This window comes from Musca vetustissima, unplaced genomic scaffold (genome assembly GCF_032173495.1).
Source record: "Musca vetustissima isolate MV318-11 ecotype Yass unplaced genomic scaffold, APGP_CSIRO_Mvet_v1 utg3365, whole genome shotgun sequence".
Taxonomy (NCBI): Eukaryota; Metazoa; Arthropoda; class Insecta; order Diptera; family Muscidae; genus Musca; species Musca vetustissima.
The window spans coordinates 34,122-46,461 of NW_026888592.1; the positions used below are offsets into that span (position 1 = coordinate 34,122).

General features: G+C 36.4%; 1 protein-coding gene and 1 non-coding gene across 2 annotated transcripts; both read right to left on the reverse strand.

The window, feature by feature from the left end:
- Positions 1–139: 139 nt before the first annotated feature.
- LOC133336420 (sodium- and chloride-dependent glycine transporter 1-like) lies at positions 140–10,592 on the reverse strand. Its single transcript, XM_061544714.1, has 10 exons — positions 10,334–10,592; positions 4,423–4,554; positions 4,194–4,357; positions 4,060–4,121; positions 2,288–2,411; positions 1,899–2,232; positions 1,626–1,777; positions 1,433–1,561; positions 1,141–1,341; positions 140–457 (listed from the first exon to the last, which is right to left on the reverse strand). The coding sequence occupies exons 1-10, from the start codon at positions 10,590–10,592 to the stop codon at positions 140–142; spliced, it is 1,875 nt and encodes a 624-aa protein (XP_061400698.1).
- Trnay-gua (transfer RNA tyrosine (anticodon GUA)) lies at positions 6,361–6,572 on the reverse strand. The gene is made up of 2 exons: positions 6,536–6,572; positions 6,361–6,396 (listed from the first exon to the last, which is right to left on the reverse strand). It is a non-coding gene; the product is annotated as a tRNA-Tyr (tRNA).
- Positions 10,593–12,340: the final 1,748 nt, after the last annotated feature.

The following is a 12,340-nucleotide window of genomic DNA, read 5'->3' on the forward strand; positions in this document are numbered from 1 at the left end:
GCTATTCAAATATATTTCTTAAATTGTCTTCTTCTTGAGATTATATTTTCTAAAAAATGGGTTTTAATATTTTTGTACATAATTTTTGGAATTATTTTCAACTTTAGTCACTATTTTGTTGAACACCTTTGCGTTTTATCTACGACTTCCTTAGCATTTCCACTTTCTCAAAGTTACGACTACTTAGCTCATCCATTAATTTTCTTGCGGTCTTAAATTCAGCATAGGCCACACGATAATCTTCTTGAGCTGGCAGCCAAAATTTCGCCTTCAACGAAGCCATGAAGTTTTCCTTAAGACTGCCTCGACGATGAAACAGAGTCCACAGCATATATAATGGAATGCAAATAATTGATATGGCACAACTGCACCAGCCCAAAGCCACGGCCCATTCAGGATAAACTTTATCATTGTAGCGAACCGGACGATTAAAAATAATGCTGGTGAAGAAAATAAACTGAAAAAATATGTTTTAACGATTTATTGAATAAAATATAAAATATATAAACAATCCACGACTTTATAGTCCTTGAAAAAATATTCTTTAAAAAATCCACTACTCTATAGTCCTTGAAAAAATATTCTTTAAAAAATCCACGACTTGTGTTGACAGACAGGATACTTGAAAAAATATTATTTAAAAAATTCACTACTCTATAGTCCTTGAAAAAAATATTCTTTAAAAAATCTACGACTCTATAGTCCATGAAAAAAATATTCTTAAAAAAATCCACGCCTCTGTAGTCCTTGAAAAAATATTATGTAAAAAATCCCCGCCTCTATAGTCCTTGAAAAAATATTCTTTAAAAAATCCACACCTCTACAGTCCTTTAAAAAATATTATTTAAAAAGCCACGCCTCTATAGTTCTTGAAAAAAAATTATTTAAAAAATCCACGCCTCTATAGTCATTGAAAAATATTATTTAAAAATCAACGGCTCTATAGTCTATAGTTCTTGAAAACCTGATTAGTCGTGTCCTTTGAAATAAAAATATTCTTTAAAAAATAGACGTTCCTGAAAGTTATCTTGAAAATATTCTTAAAAGAAACTACCCTTAAAATTGTACTTCAAAACTCTTATTGAAAAAAATAAACTCAAAGCCCTTGGCAAATCTTGAAAAATCCACACTTCAACTTACCACCAGTATACCTGGCGTAACATATTTCCAACAATAGAGCCATATTTTCTCAGGTTTCTTGCCAATCATAAAATAAATATCATCCAGAAAATTATCGACACCATAAATCCAGGATGCCATTATTACTTCCAGTATACAAATCAATATAACCGATATTGAAGCAGAATACCAATCCAATAGTTGCAAGATGTACATACCACCCTAGAAGAGACAAATATATATTTTGAGGAATCGTTATAAAGTCCTTCCGGAAAATATGTGTGCCCTCAAACGGACCCATCCTATTACTTACATTTGTTACAAACAGTATTGCCATTGAAAACATTATCAGACACGAAACTAAGGTCACCGCATATTTGTAAGGCCTAACCTTGGGTATCTCATCCAATACTGATGATATGATGGCTTCGATTTGCACAAACTAGGAAATAAATATGGAAATTACATTTTGATTAAAGAGTACAGATCCAGTTTTGAAAACATACCACACTATCCAAGCCCAATAGGAATAACATACAAAAAAATAATCCAGCCCATACTTGGGAAAATGGCAGCATAGCTATGGCCTGAGGATATGTAATAAATGCTAAACCTGGACCAGAGGTTGCCACATCTGCCACAGGTATACCCGTTTGATCTGAGAAGAAAGTCATGAATACCAGTCAATAAAAATATTTTTTTTTATTTATCGAAATTATTGATCGGTTGCGAGACTCTAGATCTAGATCATTGTATTCCTCAAAATTTCTTTAACTTACGTGATAAAAATCCCAATACCGAAAACACCACAAATCCAGCAAAAATACTCGTCGAACAATTTATAATCGGTATAAAGATGGCATCACCTTTGGCATTATTACGAAAATGATTAAAGCTGGCCATGTTCACAATGCCACCCCAGCCAGGACCCAGGGAGAAAAATATTTGTATGGCAGCATCAGCCCACACCTTTAAGTCCATGAGACGAGACCATTCCGGTTTAATATAAAATAGAATACCTTTCATGGCACCGGGCAGTGTCACGCCACGCACAAATAATATAAATAAAATAATGAATGGGAATGTGGCAGTAAAGTAAACAACTTTTCCAACCTAGGAAGGCAACAAAATTAAATTGCAGAATTGGCTTCGGTTTAACCTCACTTACCGTTTCAATACCCTTGATAATGCATACGTAGACCATAATCCATGACAAAACCAGGGCAGCAAATAACGACCATTGAATCGTTCCAATTTCATAGATACCATTCGATATTTTTAATATTTCTAAACTTTTTTTGGGAAAAAGAACGAAAGGAATAAATAAAAGATGTATGCAAGATGGTGCCCTACACCCCAACTGTTCTATAAGGCCAGTAAGGTGAATATATGAATCTAGTCGAAATTAATGCATACACAGATAATTCTGATAATTATAATTCTTCCGAAAATAGGCACACACAAATTTATTAAGTCGTCCGAGCACAAGTCCGTCTTTATAGCCGATTTATTATTTGTAGCTTTTATTATATCCTTCTCAGACTATATATGGGATCCATATCTAAATCTTATCTGATTTCAACAAAACCTCGAAAATCAATCTGGACCTAATTCTGTATTCTGTGCAAAATTTTGTGTCAAACATCCTATCTTTGGGCCTTTGATGCACCAATTACCTAAAATCGGACGAAAATATATATGGGAGCCATATTTAAATCTGAACCGACTTAAATCTGAACCGATGAATACAAAACTTGACATACGTTACGCGACGCTAACAGAACGTTGTGCAAAATTTTGCACCGAACGGGCTAAAATGCACCAATCTGGACCTAATTCAGTACGCTTTGTAAAATGTTATGTCAATCGTCCAAACTTTAGTGCACTACTGACTTAAAATCGGACGAATATATATATATATATATATATATGGGAACTATATCTAAATCTGATCCGATTTCAACAAAACCTCGCATACATCAACCTGGACCTAATTCAGTACGCTGTGCAAAATGTTGTGTCAATCGGGGTCTTTGATGCACCATTGACTTAAAATCAACAAAACTTCACATAAACTAATCTGGACCTAATTCAGTACGCTGTACAAAATCTACCCCAAAGGTAATTCCTATGGATTATTTTTCATGTTTATACCCTCCACCATAAAGTGGAACACCTCAAACATTCACCGGAGACCCCATAAAGTATACATATTTTTGATCAGAATAAAATTATATGCCGATTTATGCATGTCCGTCTGTCCTTTCGTCTGTTGAAATCTCTTTAAAGGTCCCCACATTTAAAATAGAGCTCTTAAATTTTGAACAGACATTGCTGGTACTTCTAGGATGTTTGGTATTGCAAAAGGTAAATATCGGTCCACGTTTTGGCGTAGCCCCCGCATTACGGTACCCCCAATATTCGGTATTTTGGGGATTTTGGACACGTTTTTCATCCGACTTGTCGTAGACAACATTTGTACGTTCTCGTAAAAAAAAAATAATAAGGTTTCCCAAAAATTACAAAGTTCTACAAAAATGTTTACAAAAAGTCAATACAGGGTTCCTAATTACAACAAAATAATGCTGAGATATCTTCAGCTACCAATTACGGATTACAGAACCTATACAGTAACCGGTTTAGAGAGAAGTTGTTGTTTCTGAAAATTAACGAAAATATTAACGAAGTCTACAATGAGGATGTTTATTATATGCGAAGTTGATTATAACCGTTGTTCCTTATACCCGATTTCTACTATGAAAATCTGTGTCTTTTCTCTCTATCTCTCCCTCTCTCTCTCTTTATCTCTGTATTTTCTCACTTTTAACGTCGCCGTTATTAATTGCCTTAAAAACGGGACAAATTACCCACAGTTCAATTGAACAAATGTTGCATGTTTGGCACAGGGTATACCATCTCATAATCTTCTTATAGACTTACTGGAAAAATTCATCTGCTGCTGTTTTAAATTCTCCACGTGTTGTAAAATTATATTTTGCCATCTAAATAATCAAACATTTTACATTAGTCCTCTCTGCCCGTTTAACTAATCGATAGTTGCATCTAAAACATACCTCTGTCACTTCCACACAATGATTTGTGTTCCACGAATTTTCACATGACTCCCAGGGTAATTTGGATGAGAATATATGTTTTAGGAACATCAACGGATATGATATTATAACTGAATAATATGTTGTACAGATAATATTAACAACTACAATAGCAAAACCGGCACCTAAAAATATAAAAATCGGTAATTAATACAAATGTTATGTTTTGTTTTATGTGGGTTGGTGGTACCTTTGAACAAAGGTGCCAAACGAAAAATGCCAATACACCCCAGACTAGAAAATTGTCCCATTATTATTTCCATAAAGAACAATGGAATGCCACAGAGGAATAACATTAAAAGGTAAGGAATGAGGAATGCACCTGAAATTAGAAAATAAGACAAAGATTGTAAAAAATGCTATGTAAATGTAGTAGCTAATCTACGTCTATTTAATAACTTAAAATTAACAATTTGTCATTTCATATGCTTAACATTAATTCTTATTTTCCTAAGCTTATCTCACTAATACATAACGTCGTGCAGTTTTACTGCTGATGTTCTGTAAACGGTACTATATATATCTAGTGTCCCAAACCTATGATGATAGAAGAGGAGCTGGTCAACTCTATATAGAAGACCTTCTTTGTTCAATGTGGCTAAACTGTTTGGAGGCTTGTAGTTGGCCCGAACTAACATTTCGACGAAAGGCTATCTCTAACTAACTTATTTTCCAAAGTTGCCGCTCGGTCTAGGAACCGAAAAGCGCTTACCATTCACCACTTTGTTAGCAGGTAGCCGCCAGATCTTATCTACTTCTTGTTGTGGCATTAAGTCCAAGCATGACCTAAGGATTCGCCACTCCCAAATGCGCAGCCTCTCCATTTGGTGGGAAGAGATTCCAAACCAAACAGGGAAGGCATACCCAATTAGTGGCCTTATTACTTGTTTATATATGTGGCATTTCTTTTCAAATAACCCTAAACAATGTGCAGTTAGGATTTTTGGGGCGATCTTTCACCAGCACAATGTAATACTTATTGGTCGATCCAACGCCACCAAATACCCACTGAAACTCAACTGCTTGGTTTCCTACCTTCGACTCATTAATCTCAACACCGGGTCGGCCAATTTCAAATTGAGTTAGAAGTTCGGTCAAATTGTCACTTCTCCGCGATATAGACAACTTGCCTATTATATAATATGTAGGGGAGACTGGGGCATCTTCGGCACTTTTTTTAGAGCTCTATATCTCAGTACTTATTCAACATATATAACAACTTTATGGCTGATCCTCTGACACTTAATTATAAAAAATAGTACCAAAAAGATATACAAAAATAGTATTAGTTAAAAAATTTATAGGACTTTATTTTCTAGCGGCGGACGTTTACATCTCAAGGTCGCGCACACCATCAGAAATAGAGGTTTTCTATCGCATTTTGTCAATACAAGCAGGTTTGATCTTATATATGCAATTTCGAACCATATTAAAGGATTAGTTTTAAAGAAAAACTCAAAAATATTTGAAGGAAATAATATTGCACAATCTGTGTGTGGCCGAACGTGCCCCACTTTAAAATGCCGAATGTACTTTTTACATCTATAAAAATATAAAAACCCATGTATCTTAATAAACTTATTAGCTAGAAATTTCAAACTTTGTGTCAGTTATTTATTTCGATATTCGATACCTATGTATCGAAACTAGTGATGTACGGTGAGAGCTTCATATCGAAAACGCGATTGCGAAGGTGCCCCAGTCTCCCCTACTAATTTTCCGTTTCTTTTCATCAATTTATATTTTTTAACGCATAAATATTTTTAATTTATTCTAATCAAATTTGAATATCTACCACACATAGTCATAATAATTTTAATAAGGGATCTTTTAACAGAATGGCACTTATTTGAATTTACTTTCATTGCTTTCAGCAATACATGATAATTTTACAACCATCTTCACATAAAAATTCTGCTTAACGAAATAAAAATCAATTGCACAAGTGCCATTTTCATTTTCAATACATATAATTCCACAAATAATAATTATGAAATTTGCTGAGGTATAACCGGTATATTGTTAATATGTATATATTTTATTTATTTCTTTAAATGTTTCAAAGAATTTCATACGTATAAAATATAATAAAAAATATACAAATTAACAACAAAGCAAAAACATAACTTCCTTCGAGCCGGATTTGAACCAGCGACCTATGGATATCTCGTCTGATGAAAACATGCGTTGCATAGCGGAAACGAAAGCCAAATGTCAACTGCGTAAGTTCGCGCCGATAATTTTGCGACCCGCTAATTGTTTGGAACCAACCTCTCCTTAACTACACAAGCTTAGCATAAGTACTACAGTCCACCGCTCTACCAACTGAGCTATCGAAGGCAATATTCGTTGTTGAACAAACAGCTACCATAAATAGCACAGACAGATACACCAAATACACATTGAATGTTTCTGTTGTCTGCATGTTACTAGTTAAGAACAGTATTAGTTCTTTGTTCCAGATATGACAAACAACGTAACACCAAAGACTTATCGTCCAATAAACCTAATCGTATGTATACACAAAACAATGAAACAGGCAGCGGACACCGTGATTATGTACACGTATATTAAAAGGGAGATCAGTGGAAATGTGGCCATGTGGTATTAAGAAACTTTCTGAATTAAATAACTAGTTCCCTGACCAAGTTGACACTTTTGCATGTATACATCTTCTGCCATGTTGAATGCAGGTAGTCGAATAAAGCTTTAGCAAGAAAGCAATGCAAAATTTCGTGTTGAATACAACTACTATAAATAAAATAGAGCTTTTCAACACTTTTGTTGGGAAGAACTTCTTTATGTTCTTCACCACGAGAAACACTTAGCCCTTTGAAAATAATTAAGCTACACTGGTCCTGTTTATTTCTGAGAACAACAATTGTCGTATAAAACAGTAAATTTTCCGAACAATTTGACTGAAATTTTGAACTAGGGGTTCAAAATCGATTTGTTTGGTGACTTCTCGAATTCGAATAACACATTGGCCGCATCGATGCAGGAAATCAAGGTCAATTGAATTGAGGTGGATATACATGGCTGGAGAATACAGACTTCTCACACTTGAGCCAGAGGTGTCGCAAAAACAGTTAAATGTGGAACAACCGATGTTAGATGCTCAATATGGTGAACAAATCAGTGTTCTTCATATATCGGTTGGTTACAAATGGGTTGATAAATTACCTTAACTAGCAGACCGTAATGTATCATATATCAGCCCATGTAAACGTACAACAGATTACTATAGAAAATCCACTTTATGACAAATTAGTCACTCAACAATGGGTGGCGTAGGGGATGATAGATACCAAGCAACGGCTCTGATTGGCTTTAACATGGCGAAGTCCAGGCTTATCTTGGTCCGTCTTTCATCTCAATTGTGGACACAGACCTCCCCGCGTTGCCAGCTGGGGAGCTGTTTTCATCCCCCGATGAAATAGTGAGCTAATATGTGCCGCGAGTTCACCCATAAAAACTTTAAAAAAAAAATGGGTCGAGGCATCGTAAAAAGGCGTATGAAAAAGCAAAGAAAAAGAAAACCAAACCCCCCTAATGTTGACGACCCCCGCAAACGTATAAAGTATCACGATATGCGAATCTGCACTTGGAATGTGCGCACGTTGTACAAAACAGGCGCAGTGTCAGCTTTGGCAGATGTACTCAAGACGTACAAAGCCGATATTATTGCCTTACAGGAAATGCGATGGAAAGGGACTGGCGTAAGTAAATCTGATCATTACGCCCTGTATAATAGCTGCCATGGAACGAAACATGAATTTGGCTGCGGATTTATGGTTAACAGGAGAATAAAAGACCTCGTCTCCAGATTCACTCCAGTAGATGAACGAATTGCTATAATCCGTATAAAAGCGAAGTTCTTCTACATCAGTCTCATTTGCGCCCATGCTCCGACCGAAGATAAATATGAACAGACCAAACCAATATTTTACGAGCGCCTAGAAACAGCATATGATCGTTGTCCTGGCCATGACATTAAAATTCTGCTAGGAGATTTTAATGCAAAAATCGGAAGGAAAATATCTTTGGCCCCACCGTCGGAAAATTCAGCCTCCATGAAGAAACAACAGACAACCGCATGAGGTTGATTAAATTCGCGGCAGCAAAAAACATGGTAGTTAGCAGCACCAGTTTCAAGCATCTCGATATACACAAAGCCACTTGGATTTCTCCCGATCGAACAACGAGAAATCAAATCGATCATGTTGTGATAGACGGAAGGCATTCATCCAGTGTTCTAGACATTCGATCGATCCGGGAAGCGAATATTGATTCGGACCATTACCTTGTGGCAGCCAAGGTACAAGGTACTCCGTTCCACTTACCCAACTGCTTGATGAAAGCACCCCTTGTCCCGATAATAATATAGAAGCACAAGTGCAGAGAATTGCCCACTCCCTACAAACTGCAGCAAAAGCAACATTTGGGTACCAAAGACCACCATCAAGAAATCCGTGGTACTATCAGGGGTGTCGTAATGCTACTGATATGAAAAACGCAGCGTATAGGGTAACCCTGCGAACAGTAGCGACACTTAATGCGAAACGTATTTTCAGAAAAAAGAAGAAAGAGCAAGAAAAACGTGAGCGTGAGCAAATCGAGATATGCAGGAGTCAGAATGAAGTCCGAAAATTCTACCAACGGGTAAAACACCAAACCGAAGGCTTTGGTGCAAGTAAACTCACCTAATCTAAATCAGGACATAGAACAAAATTCAGTATTAAAAACCCCATACCCAAAATCGGTCAGAAGAATATCGTGGTTTCAGGATTTCTGCCAGGATTATTTTTCAAACCGGAACACCAAATTACTGACATAGATTGGTGAGAACCTTAAAAATTTAGCTTTTATATGTCTAAACATGGAACGTTGAATAATCAACCCTATGTGTGGACACCAGTCCCGCTGAGTAAAATATTAATTTCCCCAAGGTAGGATAATCTCTCCAGAACTGTACAAACTTTACATTTGGTATATTTCACAACTATCTAATGGTATAGAAGTCGTAATGTATGCGGACGATTGTAGGATCATGGCGTCGGGTCCTATTATTGATGGCATATGTGAGAGGATACACGTCTACATAGCTGATCTTGTGAATTCCTTCGATCTGAGGAATATGAAAATATCCGCCAACTGAGTTGCTATTTGCAATAAGCTGAGAAGTAGGTACAAGGCCCCCAATTTACTGGCCAGCAGCACTGAAAAGGAAAGCTTGTTGATCCTTTATAAAGCAATGGGACGATCAGAAGTTAGCTATGCCGCGCCAGTGTTGTTTGCGAATGTTAGAGAATATACAGACCTGTCAGAATGCCTCCCTGTCATCAATGGGCAAATCAAATTTTGTCAATGCCGTACCTGCTTGGATGTTATCGTCGGGAACCCTCACATACCATGTCAAGAGATATCTTCATGATCTAGAGAGAACTTCAAAGTTACAAGCGTGTATCTCTAGATCAAAATGCTCATTAAACAGGTCTGAATATCATTCATACTGTGATACCTTCCATAGCAGCAAAGGAGACACGAGTATTCTTCGCACAGTTAAGATCTGGATTATGGAACTGCGTAAATTCCTACTGGGCACGAATTAATTGCTCGATGCTCAGCATGAGGACTAGGACCCCACGACACGTTGTACCTATTCCACTGCCCAGGTTAGCCTGCTCACTTCTCTCCAAATTCTAAGTGGATGCAGCAACCTTCCAGAATTTGGACACAGAGGAGTCGCAAACAGAAAACACTTTCCTGTACTTCAGTTGCTACAAAACATTGCTAAATTTATATCGAATTTTATTCTGATCAATATATACATGATAGGATATCCGACGATTACTCCGAAGTGTTTGCATTTGCAAACATTAAAATACTTTTAATTTTGAGTTTTATTTCGCCTCCTTTCCTTCGCTATTTATTCATTCTGCCTTTTATTTTATCTGTTTGAAAGGATATCATAGGAATATAACTTATGTAGCAAACATTTCGAACATTATCCTTAAAATCTTCACAAATATAACCACCTCCTCTTATTACCGCAGACATGTCATACAGACTTTAGATATTAATACCCTTTCCATACTTACCACCACCACTGCGATAACATAGGTATGGAAAACGCCATACATTGCCCAAACCTACAGCATATCCCAGACACGATAGAATAAATTCTGTTTTCGATGCCCATCTGCCACGATTTTCATCGGGATCATATTTGGCATTTGCTGTTGTTGTTGCTGTCGATTGTGAACTTTGACCTCCATGATGATGGTGATTTTCATCATACGAACAATACGACATTCTCGCCGCATCATTATAATGCAGTTGCAATTTGGCATTCGACATTGTGCCGGTGTCCGGAATTTCGACGAACGTTGCTGATGATGTTGACTAATTTACAAATGATGTCTAATTTCCTTGTGGGAGGTTTTCGTTTAAGTTGTTTGGCGTTTTTCTTCTTCTGTCCACTTTTTGTCTTCTAATTCACAACAAAGTTAATGGCGAAAAAAAATTGCATCTAAAAATAGGCAACCGCAATAATTTAAACAAATGGCACAATTTTTTAAGTGCCAATGTACCGAAATAGTATTTAACAGAAAAGGAAATAAATTGTATAGAAATACTTTTTTGCAAAAAAGCCGTTATATACTGGACTATTTTTGAAGTGGAAATATTTCACATTACACCGTGGTCCAGTTGTTTTAATGGGTTATGCACTTCGAATCTGTTTCCATAAGGTAATTGTTTCACTAGTAGCACAATATTTATTGTTAATAACATTTTAGAACTGCTTAGATCCTTATTTAATTTTCATTTCAATATTTTTTCTTTTCTTTGATCCTTAAAGGTATTTTTCTAAGTTCCCATTTTTTCTATATATTTTCCTTTTCAAAGTAAGATTTATTCCCACATACGACCCGCTTGAAATCTCGCCGTCAACTAAATTGATTCTAATGAACTTTTCTTAGATTTTCTAAAATTTTCATTACTTACTCACACATCTATTTCATTTTTACGCTCAAAGAAAAAAATCTGTTCAATAAAAATTGCCAATAAATCGGTGAATTACGATTTTATAGTTGACGATATCGTTAACGAAATGATAATATGCGCAGATTTTGCGATTTCCTTTGATATTAATCTGGATACGAAAGAACGTGTTGTGACCTGGTCGTCGAAATTCCTTTAAACGCGGACTACGATGAAAATACACACATTGACTACAGAGATAATACCGCCTTGTGCCGAAGCAATAATATGGGTGCCAATGTATGGAGATTGTGGAGCCGAGAAGTTGTGGGTGGTGGAACCGACAGGAAGCAGATACCGCAACATCTGAGTAACGAATGCCCTGGTGAAAAGCAATGATGACGGGCTGATTCCTGTTAGAGTTTCGAACCTGTCAGACAAGCAAGAGCAAATTTGCCAAAGCTGAAACTGTAATCAATTTGGAAACTTACATCGAAAAGTCATCTGTCATGGATAAGACGCACCTCGAAGAGTACGTACAAGAGTGAACACACAAATTATCACCTTCCGAAAGGAACAAGGCCAAGTATATATTATGGAAGCATGCCAATACAACAGATATGTAGGATAGTGGAGTCATAGAAGTCAAGTTCTTGGGTCTCCCCAGTTGTGTTGGTCAAAAAGAAAGACGGAATTAGCCGAGATATAATGGTTTTCCACCCTCTACCTGCTGATTTGGTACTGGCAAGTAAATAACCCCGAAAAAGATGAGGAGCAAACAGCGTTGGGCGTTAATGTCTCTGGCCAATGACATAGCCCTGGGACCCCCGAAATGAAATTTTTTCCCAGTAAATTTATGTTTGCAAAAGCGAATTTTTTCATTGAATCAACCAACAGACGCTAGAGGGTCATTTACTTAAAATCGGATGAAAATATATATTGAAGCTATATAAATCTGAACCGATTTCAGGAAAACTTGATACACGCAAGGCTATACTAACATCAGTACATTGTAAAAAAGTTTCTACTTCGATTTGTCGGCAAAAATTTTTGTTTTCATAAATATTTTGCGGAACTTCTCGTCACTATTTTATCGTATAGCATTTAAGTTATCAACTACTAAA